The 19,478-nt window shown below is 38.0% G+C and overlaps 3 protein-coding genes across 5 annotated transcripts in view; 2 read left to right on the plus strand and 1 right to left on the minus strand.

Annotated features, from left to right (window-relative positions):
- Positions 1 to 48: 48 nt before the first annotated feature.
- klhdc10 (kelch domain containing 10) lies at positions 49 to 10,405 on the minus strand. Of its 2 annotated transcripts, XM_084407461.1 has the most exons (10): positions 10,131 to 10,405; positions 7,034 to 7,126; positions 5,013 to 5,234; positions 4,727 to 4,881; positions 4,448 to 4,596; positions 2,896 to 2,980; positions 2,606 to 2,672; positions 2,455 to 2,502; positions 2,215 to 2,354; positions 49 to 2,132 (listed from the first exon to the last, which is right to left on the minus strand). In XM_084407461.1, the coding sequence occupies exons 1-10, from the start codon at positions 10,213 to 10,215 to the stop codon at positions 1,923 to 1,925; spliced, it is 1,254 nt and encodes a 417-aa protein (XP_084263587.1). In that variant the 5' UTR covers positions 10,216 to 10,405; the 3' UTR covers positions 49 to 1,922. The 2 variants fall into 2 exon arrangements, with proteins under 2 accessions (XP_084263587.1, XP_084263588.1); XM_084407462.1 differs by lacking the exon at positions 7,034 to 7,126 and having other exon boundaries at positions 10,131 to 10,388.
- A 976-nt stretch (positions 10,406 to 11,381) lies between these two features.
- Positions 11,382 to 15,398, plus strand: zc3hc1 (zinc finger, C3HC-type containing 1). 2 transcript variants are annotated; one of them, XM_084406371.1, is made up of 11 exons: positions 11,382 to 11,559; positions 12,132 to 12,233; positions 12,601 to 12,752; positions 12,839 to 12,922; positions 13,008 to 13,135; positions 13,216 to 13,364; positions 13,462 to 13,714; positions 13,906 to 14,109; positions 14,304 to 14,516; positions 14,606 to 14,673; positions 14,802 to 15,398. In XM_084406371.1, the coding sequence occupies exons 1-11, from the start codon at positions 11,426 to 11,428 to the stop codon at positions 14,932 to 14,934; spliced, it is 1,620 nt and encodes a 539-aa protein (XP_084262497.1). In that variant the 5' UTR covers positions 11,382 to 11,425; the 3' UTR covers positions 14,935 to 15,398. The 2 variants fall into 2 exon arrangements, with proteins under 2 accessions (XP_084262497.1, XP_084262498.1); XM_084406372.1 differs by having other exon boundaries at positions 11,384 to 11,559; positions 12,132 to 12,234; positions 12,602 to 12,752; positions 14,606 to 14,817.
- Positions 15,399 to 15,728: 330 nt separating this feature from the next.
- The window catches only part of ube2h (ubiquitin-conjugating enzyme E2H), a 29,794-nt gene continuing 26,044 nt past the window's right edge, over positions 15,729 to 19,478 (plus strand). The window contains exon 1 of the mRNA XM_084407393.1: positions 15,729 to 16,050. Within this exon, the coding sequence (XP_084263519.1) occupies positions 15,998 to 16,050 (53 nt within the window). The 5' untranslated portion in view covers positions 15,729 to 15,997. The remainder of the gene's footprint in view (positions 16,051 to 19,478) is intronic.

Consider the following 19,478-nt stretch of genomic DNA (forward strand, 5'->3'; position numbering starts at 1 on the left):
TTGTCATTTTTGATTAGATGTAAAAACACCAGAGATACAACACAGCCAGCAGTTTGAACAAGTTTAATTTTTCAACAATAAAACACAAAACTGGTACACAAGTTACAGGTAACCGGTGAGTACCTTCCTGCACAACTGAGGAATTGAAGTCCAGCGAGACCCCCTCGTCTCAAAAACACAATGAAGTGAAGGGACTTCCGTCACGCCATGCAGACTGAGTGAAATATTCTGCTGTGTTGCTGAAATCATTTCTATGAAAGTCATAAATATGAAGTTGTCACAGTCTGCACATTGCCTGTATGACAAAGCACCCTAAAGTCCTGACCCATGCAAACATGAATCCAGTCATGAAGAAATAAAATGGCAAAAGTGGTGGGGTAGGCACATATTATGAGCATGTATGTGACCCAATTCTAGAGTGAGGCTACAGATACAGAGGATGTAATGATAGCAATTATGAATCTTTTAACATTTTACTCAACTACATCAATTGCTGGTGCTTAATAAATGTAGTTCCATGGCCACAAACCATTAAAATAAAATGTATGAACTTTGAATTCAAGATGCTGTATTTGGCATTTCAACTAGTGATGGTTTAAATGGGTCCGCATAGTAAAGAGATGCTCCGCTACATTATTGCTAAATGACAGGAAGGTTATCAGTTCATTTTTTTTTTTTTTTTGACTGTACAGATATACACAAGGCCCAAAATATCATTAGCATTATGCTGACCGATCATGAAATAGTCTTAAATTTTAAGTTTTATTTATAGTAAATGTGTCAAGTGCTAGAAAGCTTGATGAAAATGGTAAGTGCGCACCTTTGTTGTATTATAAATTCAGGTCAGCTTGTTCGAGTAAAATTTGAATGAAATAATAATAAAGTGCTTTTAGCCAGGCTTTGTCTCATTGTTAAATTTAGCACATTATCAGGTCTTGCTCGGAAAGGCACTAGATCAATTAAATGAGTGTCTGCAGTTGGCTGAAATGTGTCGATTTAAAAACTTCGATGAGTGACGATTCGTTTAAGGAAAAACAAACATTTTATTTCAGTAAAAGCTTTTAAAAGTAAATTAAGGAGCACCTTATTCACAGTGATGTAATGACTGGTTTACAAAATTGAGTGAAACATGGGAACAGCTCTGCTATGGCTGTACAGCTTTGTTGAAAGAAAATTAAATAAATTACTTGGTCTGGTGTTTGTGCCTTAAGTGCAGATGTAACTGCAGATCTGAGCAACAGCGTCCAACCTAAAAATCAACATTCGCAGTGGAAACCAAAAAATTGCCATTTTGTTAAAACATTCAACATTTCAACACTGTTTGCACCATTTTCATTGCAGTAAAACCTTAAATCACAATCCCAGGCGTCAATAGTTCTGCATAAGTTGGTATTTGGTTCAGTAGTGATCTGAACAGTTGCCTGGAAACTGATTAAACCCCAATTACATCACTGCTGATTAAATATTCATGCTGTGATGTGGTGATTTATAAAACTTAAATAATTCTTTGACAGGAGAGGAATTAAGATACATCAGTAAAATCAACTCAACGTCACTTCTGAAGGCCAATAAATAACAATATTACAATCTCAAGAAAAAAAAAAGAAAAGAAAAATCCTTTCAGGTCACTGACCCATATAGTGTTTGAGAAAAAACCCTTCACTTTAAAGGATATTTATGTTTTGTATTGATTTTCAAATCATTAAAACGTGCATACGCAAAACAAAAAAAGGCATCCTTCAGTTTTTAGTTTTAAGGCGGGCTGCGTTAGGATGGGGTTCCTTAGTCGATCCTGGAGCTTGAGTCCACGCGCCGGCATCAAGTGCCGTTGTCCTGCCCATGATCAGCTTCCAAAACAAAAATAAAAAAAAGGACACACATAGTACGTACACATATGGTCCCTCGTGCACACAGCCCCCTCTTCATTTTAAGCGTTCAATGAGTTCCTGGGTGAGGCCCAAGTTTAGCAGCTGTATCGGGGTAAGTTGGGCCAGGTGCGGGAAGGATTTGAGCAGACGATCCCAGCACAGCTCCAGCAGACTGGGCACCACCAGCCAGATCTTAAACAAGGAACCAGTCCGCTTATTCTCATGGATGTTCACCACGCCACCGTGGATGTACATGCAACCGGCCTGAGAGAGAAAAATAAATATGTTAGAATAAATATGAATGCTTGAGGATGAAAAAAAAAAAAAAAGTAAATACAAAACTGACCGGGGTAACAGCAGCACAGTGGAAATACGCAGGTTCAGGCATCACTGCAGGTAGTTTATTCCACTGGAACGTCTGCAGGTTGATTTTCCACAGGTCGTCCAGTATTACTTCACCATTGTAACCTCCACATATAAATACATCTGCCACAAACAACAACAGCAATCAAACACTGAGCTCGAAAAAGTAACGGTAAAAGAGTAAAATCTTCAATTCAACAGTTAGTTTAATAACTGACTCTACCATTTTTAATCTGCACACAACTATGACATCTTCGTGGGGCTGGGTATCCTGAAAAAAAAAAAAAAAAAGCACTGAATAAGCATGTAATACAAAACATTCACAGTGTGTTGTCAGATGTCAAAAAGATTGAGATGAGAATTTCATTACTTACCTATTCTTTCATGAGGCTTAGTTGTGATTTCCTCCCAGGAATTTGTTTCAAGGTTATATGCGTGTATCTAAACATTTGGGACAACTGTCACTTACAATAAAATTTCTGAAAAAAATTCATTCATTAACGTAAATTGTCATAAGCAGTTTGATTGGACAGTTTAAGAACTATTTGCACAGCGTTTATATATTTCATAAGCAAGGCCAATTATTTCCAGTCAACAAAATAAATCATGTAACATTTGTGCAATGAACGCTACCTAAATTGGTGATTCATGGAAGCATTTGTACCTTGTCTAATGGGTAGGAAGTCCAGGAAGTTCCACCTCCTAGAATATATATCCTCTGTCCATCATGAGCTATCTCATGCCTATATCTACAAGAAACAAATTTAGAGGGAAGGAAGTTTGTCATATCTGCTCAAAGACTGACCTTTTAACATCAGACAAAGAGTGAGTTTTAGTAACCCTAGCTTTGTTTAAAGGGTTAGTGTCATCAATTATGTTGTTCCAAACCCATAAGGCTTTCATTCCTCTCCAGCACACAAATTTTAATATTTTTAATGAAATCTGAGAGATCTCTGTCCCTCCATTGAAAGTCTATACACCCAAAACTTCAAAATGTTCAAAAAAGAGATCGTAAAAGATATTCAAGTCTTCTGAAGAGACACGATCACTTTATATGATGAACAGATTTAATTTAGACTTTTATTCACATTTAAATATTGATCAGAGAGCACAAACAGAAGCTCAACTGTATCACTCGAGCGTCCGTTTGCCGAATTTGAACGCTATATGTATGTTTGCTGTTTAAAGGTTTTTCATAAACACTGCGTTATACTGGTTAAAACTCTCTTCACATCCTGATAGCAATCAATAATAAAAATGGTCTAAATATTTTTTAAACATTTACATGCATCTTCTGTGGAAGTCTCAGGACTATGCAGAGTTGAAGACAGACAGTAGCCGCTTTTTACAGTTCCTCCTGAACCAAAACAATGAGCTTATGCTAAGTTCACGGCATAACTGCAGTGATCAAGCGATTCCCGTCCTCGGAATTATGCATTTGTATGGCAGCACTATCAATGCCGAAATGAATCTGCAGCAGTCAGGTGGTACAAGTCAGGGTTTGAAGTCGTTTACGTTCATTATTATTGTAATGTTATGTGCTTTGAGACATGAGGTATTTTAACGCCTTCTCTCATGACTCTGCTGTGCACGTTGGAGGAAGCTTTCAAATCTAGCTTGCTATTGCTAGCCTCTCAGAAATTGCCTACCCTACCTTTAATGTTTATGTAAGGGATAATGTAGAGGGAGGCGGTTGTTATAGCGAATACAGCGGTTGTATTCGCTATAACAACCGCCTCGCTCTACATTATCCCGCTTATTACATGGCTACCCACCAAATAAATAAATCATTTGCACAAAATATTGATTTAAAAAGGAGTTTATTGATTTAAAAACTATTGTATTGCTTCCGCTAAAGAAAATAGTCCGTTCCGTCTCTACGGTTAGAATCCTGCGTCCATAGCAACGCTCTGTTTTTCATGGCAACGGTGTGTTATACTTCGCAGCGGCCTGTTATCAAGAAATAACAGACCGCATTCTACATTGGAATTCAACCAAGCCATGTAATAAATGTGAATAAAAGCCTAAATTAAATCTGTTCATCATATCAAAGCAATCATGTCTCTTCATAAGGCTTGGATTAAACCCGCTTGATTCATACAGATTTATTTTACGATTACTTTATGAACATTTTGAACCGTCAAGAGTTCTGGTTGAATACACTTTCAATTAACGGTTACAACCAAACCACAATCCCCCCCAAAAAGTTGACTCACCGCTCCTCAGGGAGGTCGTCCGGAGGGTTGTTGGGTTTCAGGTGAATCCACTCACGTGTTGTTAGATCCAGTCTGTGAAGATCTGTGCTGTAGATGTAGCCTGTCGTACCTCCAAATACATACAGGAAGCCGTTGATTATGGCCATCGCCTGCAAAACACAAAATAGGGATCACTCATTTAATCTACATAATATAGTGCGTTTACTAGAAAACATTGGACACCTTGCACTCGTTTTCATGAATAGGTTAAATCATATGAATTAGTTTGGGTTTTTGTACCTGTCCGTATATTCGATTGGGTTTCTTCCCCCTGCAGTTGAGGAGCGACCAACGTTTGTATTTAACATTGCAGACGTGAACATCATTTCCGTTGTTTTCCCCGAACGGGATTCCGGTCCCGCCGAACACAAGCAGGTTATTTCCGTGTAAAACAGCTGTGTGACGTACAAACAAGATGGTCAAGAGAGGAAAGAGGTTTAAAATACCTGACATACCGGTTGGCTTTTTGGAACATCCTCAAAATAAAAATGAAATAAAACAATTTAAAATATCACTTTCACATTACCTGACATCGAAGCCAGCTCGGTGGGCATGAAACCCTCCGTGCGGATCTGCTGCCATGTCCCTGTGGCGAAGTGGAACCTCCACAGCTCCCTGAACAGCGGGTAGTCTTCGTTCTCCGAGCCGCCTGATTCGTCGTAGTCGGGGTTGTACCCTCCGAACACATAGAGGTTGGTGTTGTCTGCTACACAGCGATGACCACTCCGGGCCGGGGGGGCTCTGTGACCTACAGAGACAGACAGCAGCCTATTGATGATGAGACGAACAGCATTGGGAGGTCCTCAGTGAGTTAGCATCTGTCTTGAAAGGTAGAAGGAAAGATTAAGGATGGAGGGAAAATGAGATCCAGTGCTTTTGCTGGGATTGAACAGTAAGGGGTCGTTCACTGTGCTGCTTTTCTATTGTTTTTCAAAGTAAACGCAGACGTCTTTAACCGTTGAGCTCGCGTCTTTTGCACCGTCATTCTACGTGACATGCGTTGTGTGAACAAGGCAACAAATTATTCTGAGTAAGCACAACGTCAATATTCAAGCCTCCACGGGACAGTTCTGGAAAGCAGGAAGGAGATTAAAGACACATTTGAGTTGGTTCTTCACAAAGTCACCTGTGAAACAAAATGCAAACTGCATTATTAGTTTAGTTTCATCCATAACATAGAAACATAACCCATTCTGATTTTACTAACTTTGTTGGGCAATAAAATGTATCTACATTTCAGATACATATATGTTAGATGAATACACTTTTCTTGAGTTAGATCAACTCTATTATGAGTAAAGTGAACAAATCCAACCACATCTAACCATGTTCATCCTACTTGAAATGCATTCTTGAATCTACAAATTAAAACTGAGTGAGCTTTATAATCTCCAAGCAGATTTTTTTCATATTTAATGCACTAGAATTTCATAATGGGATCCAAATATTGCAGATGTAGAAGTGAATGGATTAGCCTTAAATGAACTTCTTTCACTCAGATAAAGCTTGAAAATGTGTACAAATGCATATCTGAAGTTTGACTTGTTTAGAAGAAACATCTACACGATGGCGACTTCGAATACAACCATTTAACACAAAACAGCATGGGTAACAGTGAACAGAACACACCTGCGACACCAAATTAATTAACAACTACTAGTTCAAACCCTTGTAAGCCTTCATTCCTTGTCCAGGACTGCTTAATTAAATATTCATATTAAAGAAGCTATGGCCACTCCCCCAAACACAATGCAGATTCAGATACTCAAACAGGATCTTGGCTGAAACAACTCCATTTATAAATAGGTTTTTATTAATTTATTAATTTAATAATAAATAATAATAATAAATAAATTACTATATATATAAAATGTATTTTTATTAGTATTATTGTTGTTAAATATATTATAAAAAATGGAAAGTATAATATTATTAAATAGGTTTTGCTTCAATTATGTACATTAAATTTATATTACAATTAACCAAAAGAGCAAAAGATGTAAAATTTCCACACATCCGTTTTTTCCCCAGTGCACAAAACTGATAAGCTGACACCCAACTTTATGAATCTCTGAAAATAATTTATCAGCACGGTTCACAGGCCACTGAACCTACGACCACAACATGCAAAGCCTCACCCTTGCAAATTTATTGCCAGTGAATTTGCCTTGAAACCTGGAAGCTGCACCTGAGTGAGAGCATCGCAGGGATAATAAAGATGAGAGGGAAGTGAAAAAATAAAAACTGACACAAATCAATAAATATAAAAAAGGATCAACACACATCACTTACAACCAGATGAACACTTTGGCCTTTCCAGTTATTTTTTAAACACCCAAGCCATCCTGCCCCAGCTTTGCCCCCAATGAAGCTTAGCAGAAAGAGCCCTGGCAAAAAGAGCGGTGGTCTTTTTTCTTTTACACCACAGTGAAGAAGAGCAGTTTTGAAGAGAGGGAGGGTGGGGACAGCATGGGGGAGGCCTCCAGACTTGTCATGTGGGCTTTCTTTTTGAAGTTCAGTTAAAGGCAGACATCGCCTATTACCCACCTTCTCTTAAAAACCTGTTAGGGATCCGTAGACTGGGGCAGGGCTGGCCGAGGAGTCTTCGAGCTTGTACCCAGGAAACTCTCTTCTTAGAGCCTGTTACCACAATTACCGCAGTCAGACAGACAAAATAACAACAACAAAAGGACAATGGCAAAATAAAGAAAAACATAAACAGACAAACACCCTGCCCATCACTCAAGGGGACAACAAAATGGGTTTGGAAATAAGAAAGGCTAACGTACAATGGAGTGAGATGGTATGTCACTTCCTACATTAAATATACAACAACTTCTCACTGCCACACGCCCCACAGTTTAAGTAATCTGTGCAATAAATAACCATGAAAAACATTAAGAGACTCATTCAAAAGGACCACAAAATACTCGACAGAGTTCAACAGCCCTAATACTCAAAGCAAAGCAGAATGAAAAGCCTTTGGTACTAGTGCATGAACAACATATACCCAGGATCAAATAGAAAACATGCACGATTGCAAAAAAAATAAAATTTATATATGTGACCCTGGACCACAAAAAGGGTCAATTTTTTGACCTTGAGATTTATACATCATCTGAAAGCTGCATAAATAAGCTTTCCATTGATGTATGGTTTGTTAGGATAGGACAATATTTGTAAATTTGGAATCTGAGGGTGCAAAAAAATAAAAAAATAAAAACACTGAGAAAAATTGCCTTTAAAGTTGTCCATTTATGTTCACGATTGTGCTGCATTCACTCACAAAAAGAAAAGTTTTATATTTACGGCAGGATATTTACAAAATATCTTCATGGAACATGATCTTTACTTAATAGCCTAATGATTTTTGGCATAAAAGAAAAATCGATAATTTTGAACCATACAATCTATTGTTGGCTATTGCCATAAATATACCCGTGTGACTTATGACTGATTTTGTGATCCAGGGTCACATATATAAAATGAAAATGTATATATATCTATATATCTATATATATCTATATCTATATATATAAAAAAAGTATTCCTGTTACAAAACACGCAAATATTAAGCAGCATGTTAGCAATATTGATAATAATAGCTAAGAAATGTTTCTTGAGCATCAAATCAGCATATTAGAATGATTTCTGAAGGATCATGTGACACTAAAGACTGGAAAAATTCAGCTTTGCCATCACAGGAATACATTGCAGTGTTACTTTTTTTGTAATAATATTTTACAATATAACTGTTTTACTGTACTTTTGATTCAATAAATGCATCCTTGGTAAGTGTAAAAGACTTTTCAAAAACGAAAATCCTTACTGTACTGTACTGCACTCACAAAGGAAATTCATAATCAATAAAGTAATTTAGAGACTGGCATTTAAACTTTTTTTTTTTTTATTCTATGACTTATCCAGACCTGGAAAAAATGATGCTCACTGGAACTCTGTTTAAATGTACTGTGTTGATATGTCTGGATTCAATGTTTGGAAACACTGATAACTGGTTTGCTTAGGTTCAACAGCAAATAAACTACAATAAAATTATGGATGCACCCCAGTAATGTTTGACAGAGCATTGTCACGTGGTTTCTGTGTGGTTAGAAGTCAAAAGTCTCCCCAGGTATGAAAACACATGACGTAAGCCCCTTCAAAATACAAACTGAAGATGTCCACTGAACACAAACTGCAGGCCATGACGATTACTGCAGCACCAAACGAAAAGCAAGTCACATGGTTCGATTTGAGGTTTTTAAGATTGCCATATGCAAATCATCATCTGAGAGGGCTACATTTACAGTGGACCGGCTGTCTCCAGCTGAGAAGTGTGTATTATGCATGAAACCCTGCAGCTTCAAAACACATGTTTAGGACAACCTTTGAGTAACATACTGTGTTCTTTCTAACCCAAGTGGCGAATACATAAATTCTGTTTGGTGTCGATTTTGCGCAAGTATAAAAAGGCGTTCAATAGCTCTTCATATAAACAGGAAGGAGGATACAGATGGCTAGAGCTGCAGGCATTCTGCAGTGTTGGGTGGTGTGTGAATATCATTAAAGTCCTAATGTCACACTGCAAGTACTGTTTTAATGCACCACAGCTGCCTGAAATTATTAGTGTATGTCTTACTGCTGAAAGATAAAAAAAAATAAAAAAAAAGAAGTATTTACACGGTGACTCTGAACAGAACCAGACAGAGCCCGGCTTTTATTTACCCATGTGCTGATCTGTGGCACTATTAACAGTCCAAACAAACGGCCAAGTGAAATACATCCCTAAACTATAAACATCACACTAAACACAGAGTAATTCTGTATATAAGCCTTGGCACATCCATTATTTTTACTGGTGGTGTGCATTAAAACCCATTTAGTCTACAACTTTTAAATGGAATTTAACTTTTACGTTTAATCTAGAAATACAAATAAATATTTCAGTAACAAATTTCCCCCAAACTTGCATTCATTCATTCAGTCAATCACAATGTAACAAGTACAACATGATTGCAAACAGGTTTGCTTATTCAGGGCTGAAACGAATTAAAACTGGAAACCAAGAGCATTGAGTTCAAGCACTAGCGCTGCTTATATACATTTTTATTTCTAACAACTATATTGGCACTATCTGAACTTTATAACAGTTGTAAAGCTTGGTTTGTAAATCAACATTTAACAGATGCATTAAAGAGAAATGCTTAAACTTCACTTGACAAGACGATCAAATACTTGATAAAAAAAAAAAGCATTAAATGCAGATTAAAAATATTCATATCACAGTCAAATAATACGTCTGACATCAATAGCTAAATGCAAATGAAGCTGTCAAGCTCAATTCCCACGCTGACCGTATTTAACGCAACTTTTTGACGGTAAAGCCAACATCAAATGACGACTACAATGCACAGACTTTTGCTAAGTTAAATATGTGATCATAATTAATAGATGCGAACTTGAAAAGTTTCTAATCAAAACAAAACCATTAGCGATACGGCTAACGCTAGCATCGCGAGAGATGTGAAACACAAAATAACTGTGCTTTATATTATGACAGAAATTAGATAGAGAATTTATTTTTCTGGAAAAAAATATTGTTGTTTCTGTGCTTATTCAAGCGGTTTACAGAGTCCTCACTGACCTGCGGCTCTTATCGGAGGCCTTCCAGACAGCCGCTCGAACTGATTGAGTCTGTCCGGGCTGTGTGCTCCCTCTGCGGCAGACATCGCTCGAAAAATCACCCACCTACACGCACTCGCAGACAACGGGGTTTCCTTCAACAGACAGAGGTATATCGTAGAGCATAACTCAGCCCATTCTCCCCGGAAAGAAAGAGACGCTTAAATTAAATAGATGGACCTGACCGGGTCTCCTTTGCAATGAATGTGAAGGCAGAAACGCTGGTGAATTGAACACATTCAAGATGGCCACCAAAAAAACACATATGGACGTTTTTTTTTTTAATGCATTTCAAGATAAAAGTCTTCATGATAAACGTCAAACTTTAAAATCATGAAGCCATGAAATAAATGCTGGGTGTTTTGAGTTGTACAATTTTGGTACATTTGAATTAAATACTTCAAGCTGACCCAAAATGTCCAATACCACAAAAATGCTGCAGTTTGTTGTATAAACCCTGCTGCATGTAAATTTATGATATATATATATATATATGTGTGTGTGTGTGTGTGTGTGTGTGTGTGTGTGTGTGTATGAAATACATAGTTTATTTATTATATCTCTATAATATAATTAAGACATTCTAATTGTCCTAAATGTACCTGCAAAATTATTTTGCATATTGAGGGCAGCTTATATTTTGAGGAGCACTTAAGAGATGTCAAATCTTTTTACAACACACACGGCAATTTAAGTTTTCACCCTACAAAATGAGACATCATAATGTTTGTTCCCAGCTCAACTCAAGGCCACCAGACTGCAGTCTGAATAATCTAAAAGGAACTACTCACAATGAGTTGGACTGTCTACAGAAAAACAAATGTCTCTTACATTAACTGTATGTTCTGCACAAACTAGCTGAGTGTGTCAAATGTGTGTATCGCACCTTTTTCAGTCTATGAATCACACTAAAGAAGCATCAATTCATAATTCAATCCCCATATTTACAAGCTGTATTATGTGGATAAATCATTTATATATTTTTTGTTTATTTGTCTCTGATTAACATAGCTAAGATGTTAATGAGAAGAACAATTGTCATCATATATTTGGTGAACAAAACAAGTCATGGGTTACTACAATTAAATTATTATAATTTGGTGTTAACCTGTCATCAAAATAAGAAATTTAGCAAAATGACAGAAAGCTTCTTAAATGGTTACCACGCTACACGTTTGTAATGGATGGGGCGGAACTGTGTAAAAATGTTGATAATTGATATCTTGCAGTGGGAGTGTTTAGAGACAGACACCGAACATGGCGGCGCTCGGCAGCCGTGCTAATCGCCCAGAAAACGGTGAAAAACAAAGCAAATCTCCTCTCGTGTCTCCCCTGAAAGTGCGAGAACTTCTAAACGAAGGCGTAGCCTCAGAAGACAACGTGTTTAATTGGTAAGAGTTTCATTATAATGAGAGAGAAGTTACAAAAAAGTGACAATGTGCGGGAAGAAAGCAGGGCAGGGGTGGTGAGCAATTCGACAATCGGTTAAGTTTTTACTGAAAACCCTGATGGAAAATGTAACTTAAACCGGAAGCTGTGTTTTTGAACATAGTATATGGTACCAAATGGACTTTAACTAATGCAAACTGCTTGACCATCTTGGCAAAATCAACAAACTAGCTAAAGACCACCAGCTTAGATAAGAAACAAACCACGTTACCCGAATCCCTGTCAACCTGTAGCTAGTTTTTAACTGGTCATTTGCTGATGAAGGCTTTTCTTAGACCAGCAACAAACCAGCTACCAGCTGGTCAAAATGTTTTTATTTATTTAAGCATGACAGATGGTCTTGGTATACCACCTTGTTCCAAATCACATCTCAAGATGTTATGAGTTTTTTTCCCCCTCCTGTAAGGAGTAAGTCACTTGGGTTTTACTTATGTGTGGAAAATACAGCAGTTAATTATAGTAGTTATACTAGTAGTTATAGTACAGTTAATTCACTTTTCTCTCCATATTTCAGTTCGCAGCAGGATCCAAACACATTGCCTACAAATGGTCTTGGGAAAGCTCCTTGTGAGGCAGCAAACAAAGAAGCATTTTTCAACAGAGTAGAATCCTACTCCATATCCTTTTGAGTGTCGCTGTGGAAACATCAGGGTCAGTGCCTGAAGCTGGGTTTGAGAAAGCAACAATTGCATGTCGGTTTTAGACTAATCAACTCAGTTGTTGGACTTTTCATTAATCCTTGATTGATTTCAAGATGTTGTATGTATTACACGTCTAGTTGTTTGATTAATATGAATGAAAAAGTCTTTAAAACTTGATAGACTTAGTCACCATGAAATCAGAATTGACAGTTCTTATTTTTCTTTTATGGAATATTGCAGTTTATTAATAATGTCCTGTCCTTTATATCAAAATTTGAACAAAAAGATCACAACTTTGGTTTCATTCATTGCCTTTGCAAAAAAAAGTCCTTAACATAAGCACTGTCTGAAATGGGCCGGAAAGCCCCGTGTGCTCTCGCCGCTGAGATGTGCACGGTACGGCTGGATCAATGTAGACTGTGATATGTTAAGGTGTTCTAGTTGCCAGGCTTTTCTCTGTGCATCAGTCCAAGCAACCTTGGACTTCCAGAAATGTAAGTTTTGCTCTGTTTTTATTATAGAGCGAAGCTATATTTTGTATCTGCACACACTGACTTATTTATTTTCAAATTTTTTTTAGATGAAGGACGGATTTCGGAGTTGCTACAGCAGCTTCAAACGCAACATGAGAAATTCTGTTCCTGGCCAGATTTTCCATGTCCAGGTATTTTGAGAGGCTCACTAGTCGTCTGTGTCTGTTTGACATCTAACTAAATCATTGCTAATCAATAATGTCGTTTGTGTTGCAGATCGCTTCTGGATGGTTCCTATTAATGAGCCTACGATATTACTCGGTGCCTTTGTAGACCGTTTCAAGAGTGCTTGCCTTCTAGAACTGCAGCTGCCTACTATGAAGCCAGAGCAGCTCAAACCCATGGTATTATTCTTTATTTTTAAAGGGAAGTCCATGAAGGATTCTTCTATGCATTCGTAATTTTGGATTTTCTTTTTCCTCAGACCTTAACCGAAGATGTTATAAGTGACCTCCTACAGCTGATTGAAGATGACCAAGTGAAGCAAGGTGGTTCTCCCTCTAAAGTCTCGTCAGATCCACTCTCTGTACAGGTGGCAGCATGCATCATAGCCCTTTGTGGTTGGGCAGCCAGGTAAAAATCCAATCAGTGACTTTTGACGATTCAGCAATGGCAAACTTCTTGCAGAACATTCGGGTTTTATGTCATCCTATGCCTTGTTTCCATTTAGCCCGTCACTACACATTATGAATTTGCCCATCCTCACTTGTTCGTACTGCATGAGAAAGGTAGGGATGTGGAACTTCTATCAGATGGAGACTGTTTCAGAGGGTGAAAACCCTCCGCAGTCTCCAACGTCTACTACTGCCTTGACTCCAACTCAAAGCATAAGTGGGGAAAAGGGGACGCCCACCTCACCATCCCAATCCCCCACTCCATGTCGCATGAAGCTGCGTAGTCAAGACTCCACACGCTCTGAGCAGGTGAGTCTGACACAACAAGGTGAGTTTAACTCAACAAGACAAACCAATTTTGACATTGGTTTGTCTTGTTGAGTTAAACTTTTAAGACTGTAAACTTTCCATGTGAACTTAACTGGGAATGACCATTATATTACTTTGATGTTGTTCAATCCACAACCATCTAAATTGTCAACACTGTCTTGTGCATATAGATGGACACTACATCATCCCCGCAGGTTCTTCGCACCAGAAGCAGAGACTCCCCTATCCCACATGATGAGCTTCCAAGCCCCCTGTCCAGGGGCAAGAGACCAATGACCCGCCGCAGGGGTCAAGGAGAAAACCTGGCCATGGATGTGCCCTCTAGTCCACAGCGAAAGACAAAACGCCCACGTCTGTCATCTGCCAGTGGCTCTGTAAGGACTATTATTATGTATAAATTGCTGTTATTATTATTATAGGACAATGTAATATATTACATGCATTTTATTTATCTGCATAACCTGATGTCCTAATGGCATATTTGTTTTTAATGACGCGTCAAGTTCGATTAATCCATCACGTTTTCAAATTTTAAATGCCTAAGCCTGTTTTGTTTTATCTGTTATAGGAAGGGGCCATGCACAGAAATATGTTTGACCCAGTAGCCCAACACCGAGACTGGTGTCCTTGGGTGAGTGTGGGAAAAGAGGAGGGCAATCTAGACGGCTCTGTCTTTGTTGGCTGTGAGGCAGAACTCCCTCAACCAGGCTGGAAAGCAGCGCTCACCCTGTTCTTATCCATGAAAAGAAGCCTCAGTCCAGTAGGAGCCAGCCCATCTCAGGTGAGCCAAACTACTATTTTGTTGAAGCTAACAATAATTTTTCATCCCTCTAACACGTTTTTTTTATTTATTTATTTATTTTTATTTAGGGTCCTCATGACAAATCAAAAAGGGTGTTCTCGATATTCCGACAGTGGCAGGTATCTTCCCCAAGCCAGTAAGTTGCACTTTGGAAAGTGGACTGGGAAACCCTGGTGACGTTATCCTAGTGGTGCGCTGTCCTTTGTAATAATGACAGTACCTTCATATCAGATTGTTTCTTGATAATGTGAGTCTTGTTTACAGTATTGGGTTTGGTTGGGAAAGGGACAGTAAATCCACACGGATCAAAGCAGCCTGTGCTGAAAGACCTTGCCTTGGAACAGGAAAGCCCAGCAGAGTTCTTCTCAGAAATTGTAACTTTAACACACTGTTTTGAATCTGGGTCTGTCCAGTCTACATTCAAACATCAACAGACCAGTGGCCAGCGCAATTCACCTTGCATGGACTGCCAAATAGTCCTCGCCACCTCAGGCTTTAGGGTTTTAGCCTAATTTAGAGAAGCTTTAGTGAAGCTCCTAGACCTACACTGGAAGACATGCTAGTTGTATCATCGCTGGACGTTGTTCAGATTATAGATCAGCCAAGGATTTTTCTGCATTGTTTGAGTAGGTATATGATATTTACTTCCATAAATGTGAATGGGCTGAATCTCATTTTTAAAGATGTTTATCCCTTATCTTTTACCCACATGCCAGCTAAAATAGATGCCATATTTAGAAAAGAGTGTCAATGTAAATTGTTTTGTTTTTGCATCAGTTTGTAGTGCCCTTCATCATGCATGCAATTCTTGGCATCTCTGCCTAATCTAAATAAACATATTCCTTTTGCTGGTTTTCACTATGTATGGTTTTTCATTATGTTGTCTTAAAGGGATACTCCACTTTTAAAAAAAAAACTTTGACTCCTATGGCTTTTACATGCTTGTAAAGTGCAATATTACGTTCCTTTATAAAGAATGGGGAAAATGTATTTTTATTCTTGTTTACTACCAATATTGAGCATTAAAAATGGAACTGTTAAAGGACAAATATGCATAAAATAAATAAGTTCGGTAGCACAAGGGGGCTGTGGCCAAACTGTCACCGTGGACAAAAAAAACTACAATTTTACAGATATACTACAAATTTGAATAGTCCACTCCTTATGACAGCCCGAAACACCGCATAGAAAGAGGAATGAGGGGTACACCTTTCGTCGCGCAGACATGACGTCATCGGCGGAGGGATAGATAGATAGACGCGAGAGAGAGAGCTGTGCGGGCAGAGGACTACCAGTGCTATCCGCTGCGGACAGAAAGTGGAGGGCGAAAAATAACTCTCGAAACGACAGCTTGCCGTGTGCCAATGTGCAAAAATATACAGTTTCGGTAGAGGCCAAGGGATCGGGAATCAGTCGCAGAAGATTTGAACTTCGGTCATCTGAAAGAGGAGTGTGTAAAGATGTCGTCTCCAAGTCCGGGCAAAAGACGAATGGACACCGACGTGGTGAAACTGTATCCTTTAAAATATAAACAACAGAATTACTGTAAAGCTACAGCCGTCAAATACCTCAAATATTCACGAAAACAGCCCGAAAACGCTGTTCTTGTTGTTTTTAAACCATTCGGGGCGCCCGTCTGGTCTGAAAAACAGTTGTCAAAGCCAGTATAATGGTTTATTGGATGGTGATCAGCTTTTGACAACAAAAGTGTTTTGATGGTTGTCAGTGCGGCCAGCAACAAAGCCAAGATTTCTAGACGTTAATTTCTCAAATAACATAACTCAACCTAGAAATCAGATTTTTCTCGACGGGATTTGTTCGTTGTCAGTGTTCAAAGGCAGAAATGTTGAGGATTATTTATAGCAGATATGTTGCTCTCTTGTGTCCTTTGAGTGTTTTGTCATCGCTTTTCTCTTCAAATCCACACCAACGCTTGACATCCACGGGATTTAAACACATATTTGTATAGATACCAATCGTATATCTATATTTATATGATATCTGACAAAACCGGACGTGTTTTTGAGCAAAATAGTGAACGTTACTATGCATTTGGCCTGCTAGCGAGCTAGCACAACCTCACAAGCCAGTTATTTATTTATTTGTCGATTGTTTTTGTTGCAGTTTTATAATCAGAATAGACATGTGTAGGCCTTCCAAGAGCTTTTAGCACGGATTTAGGTGTATTACACGAAAACAATGCGATGTTTATGCACATATTGTTGACTTATAGACGCTTATGATATAGACGCTTTAAAATGTTTTTTAAATAATAACATCCGAAATGACATAAACTTCACATTCAGCGTTATTTTATAATCCTGTCTGAATGTGTTTTTCTCTTTCGTGGAGGATCCATCTTGTTTTTCTGGCTTTTGTTAAGGTCGAATGTTCTCGTTTTGGGGGTTAAATGTTTTGACAGGAAATTTAGCTTTTATTTACCATCTTTCTTTTCATGATTTTAAAGTTGTTGCTACCGTGCTTGGGTGCGGATGTTTGTCTTTATGTCACTAGTCGTCCATAAGAATCCCTTTATATGGTGAGATTGACACAGCAAAAGTTTTGTAGAGTTGTTTTTCGTCTTCTTTTGCTCAAGAGTTCCATGGCTATTATGTGTGCTACTACCATGCCTTTATTCGTAATGTGGTTTGTCTGTGCTGTCAGTGTGTTTTGTTGAGTGTTTTGTCTATCTAAGCATCTAGAACACGCAGTTCTGTTGGTTTTGGAAACGCTGGGTTGATCATTTATTAAGTGCAGTTATGTCAAGCCGTTTGAAACAAAAGAAACCCGCATAGATTTGTTTGTTTTAAAGATCAGGAAGGTTCCCATGCGTCTTGACTGTCCTTGCGATCTGTTTAGTGCCTTTTAATTTCTGTCTTGTGTAGGATTATGACGTCTGCACATTAAAAGTAAATTATGCAACACTCTTTGGGACAGTGTAAACTTCTGAAAGGCTCTGGGAATGTCTCGTTATGTTTTTGTCTCGAGCAGTAGGAACTAGCCTTATGATTGGCCACTCTGTTACTACCCGGAAACTGCAAGTAGGTGGGATTAAACAGTGAGTTGAGTGACAGTATTTCCTAGTTAGAGCTCGAGTGTGTAATTTTTTTTTCCTCCCAATTTGAAATTAGGATACTTTATTCTCTCCCAATATAATATGCAGATATATTTATCTGTAATCCTTTATTAGGTTACTTTCTCTTAAATGTGTGTTTAAGTGGCCCCACACACAACATTAGTTCAACAGTCAGGTTCTGAAAGAAAAAATCCCGTTCATTTTACTGACCTATTGTGAACTGTAATGTTGTTAATGGTGTATGCTTTTGTTGCAGAGCCACCAGTTTGCATTATTTCAACTTTTTAAATAATTAATTGTTTAAAAGCGTAATTTTTGGTGAAAAACTACATTGTCCATAGTTTTATATAGAAATCTTCTACAATCAGATAATCAAAAGTTTTCAAAACAAGCAAATCATGCCTAAAGAACCGTCCCCTCCCATGAAGAGATGTGAATTTATAGTTTGATTTTACGTTTATGTAAAGATTGGACATGAAAAATATGTTGGTTGTCAGTTCTTTTACTCATTTAAGGTGTCAAGCATGTAGTCTTTGTCTTTTTCCTTGTTTTTTAAAATTCTTTGAAAAGTGTGTAATGTGATTCACCTCGTATGCTGGATGGTTCGTTTCATGGCTTATATCTCTCAAATGAAGACTTAAAAAAAAAAAAAAATCCCAATGGGAAAAATGCTTTCGGAAAAAGTGGATGGGCACATAGCAGACAATGGTTCGGAAACCTGTTTACTGTTGTTATCTAGCGGTGCAGAAAATTCACACTTCAGGGGTCACGGGTGGAGGACTGGAGGTTAAAGGTGAATAGACTTAATTACTAAAAACAGCTGATGGTAGGGGCAACTTTTTTGAGCCTTTCAAGCAGGTGGCAAGTGTGACCTAAAAGTTTCCTTTTAAAAGAAGTTCGGAGGTGGACTATGCGTGCACATAGATAAAAACAGTAATGATGTCATTTACCTTCCTTTATTATTTTGGTCAGCTGGATCCCACAAACCTTTCACTAGGAAAACATGACCACAGTAATTGTCCAGAATGTCTGGAAAAATTAACAGTAACTTTATTGTTTAGCATTAGTTTTACCTAGCCTAATTGGTGAAGGGTGTGTATTTATTTATTTATTTATCTGCTTAAGTAAGCATAGGAGACGATAATAAGTAGGCCATCCATAGGCTGTTGTGCATTATCCAAACATTTATTTTCTTAGTGGATTCCAACACAACAATGGTGTAAAGGCCCATTCACATCAAGAACGATAACAATAAAGATAACTTACGATAATTATATTAGCGTACACACCAGCGGTCGACATCGTTCTGTGTGTTCTATGTGCGCGCTTCAGTTTTGTCATCCGCCGCTTTAATTGCTCGAGCTCTTTAAAGCAGGATGAATTCTGATTGGCTGTCAATGTTTTTATCATTCATCATCTGAAAAAAAATAAAAAAATCGTTCTGAAAGTGATTCCAACGATATTCCAACGTTTCTCTGTACCGTTATCTTTATAGTTGTGGTATGAACTCTGCAATTCTTTTATTTTTAGAAAGATTTTTAGAACTGTATCTTAATCGTTATTAAGGCTGCCCCCTAATAGTCGACTAATCGTTAGTCGACCAAACATTTTATTAGTCGGTTAATCAAAGAAAAAGAAAAAAACTTGTGGTGAGCTCATGCAGTCCGTGGATAGATCGTTAAGGGCGGGTCCTTGTGATAATTACAGTATGTTGGGCAGGAAATCCAAACGTTTGCATATCATCCATCGACTTTAAATATGGCTTATCAAGTAAGTACTAGCAACTTTACATGGCCGCTCACTCTCACATTAACCTAGATAAATGTGCGCTAGCTTAGTATTAGATGCACATCCAAGTTTTTGTG

Source organism: Rutilus rutilus (genome assembly GCF_951802725.1).
Source record: "Rutilus rutilus genome assembly, chromosome: 4".
NCBI lineage: Eukaryota > Metazoa > Chordata > Actinopteri > Cypriniformes > Leuciscidae > Rutilus > Rutilus rutilus.

Bases quoted from the DNA above. Each gene is read 5' to 3' on its own strand.
- klhdc10 (XM_084407461.1), bottom strand. From the start codon at position 10,215: ATGTCTGCCGCAGAGGGAGCACACAGCCCGGACAGACTCAATCAGTTC. The intron at 7,127-10,130 runs GTCAGTGAGGAC...TTGTGGTAACAG, and splicing joins GCCTCCGATAAGAGCCGCAG to GCTCTAAGAAGAGAGTTTCC. The intron at 2,981-4,447 runs GTGAGTCAACTT...TGTTTCTTGTAG, and splicing joins GACGACCTCCCTGAGGAGCG to ATATAGGCATGAGATAGCTC.
- zc3hc1 (XM_084406371.1), top strand. From the start codon at position 11,426: ATGGCGGCGCTCGGCAGCCGTGCTAATCGCCCAGAAAACGGTGAAAAA. The intron at 12,234-12,600 runs CATATCCTTTTG...TTAACATAAGCA, and splicing joins AACAGAGTAGAATCCTACTC to CTGTCTGAAATGGGCCGGAA. The intron at 12,753-12,838 runs GTAAGTTTTGCT...AATTTTTTTTAG, and splicing joins AACCTTGGACTTCCAGAAAT to ATGAAGGACGGATTTCGGAG.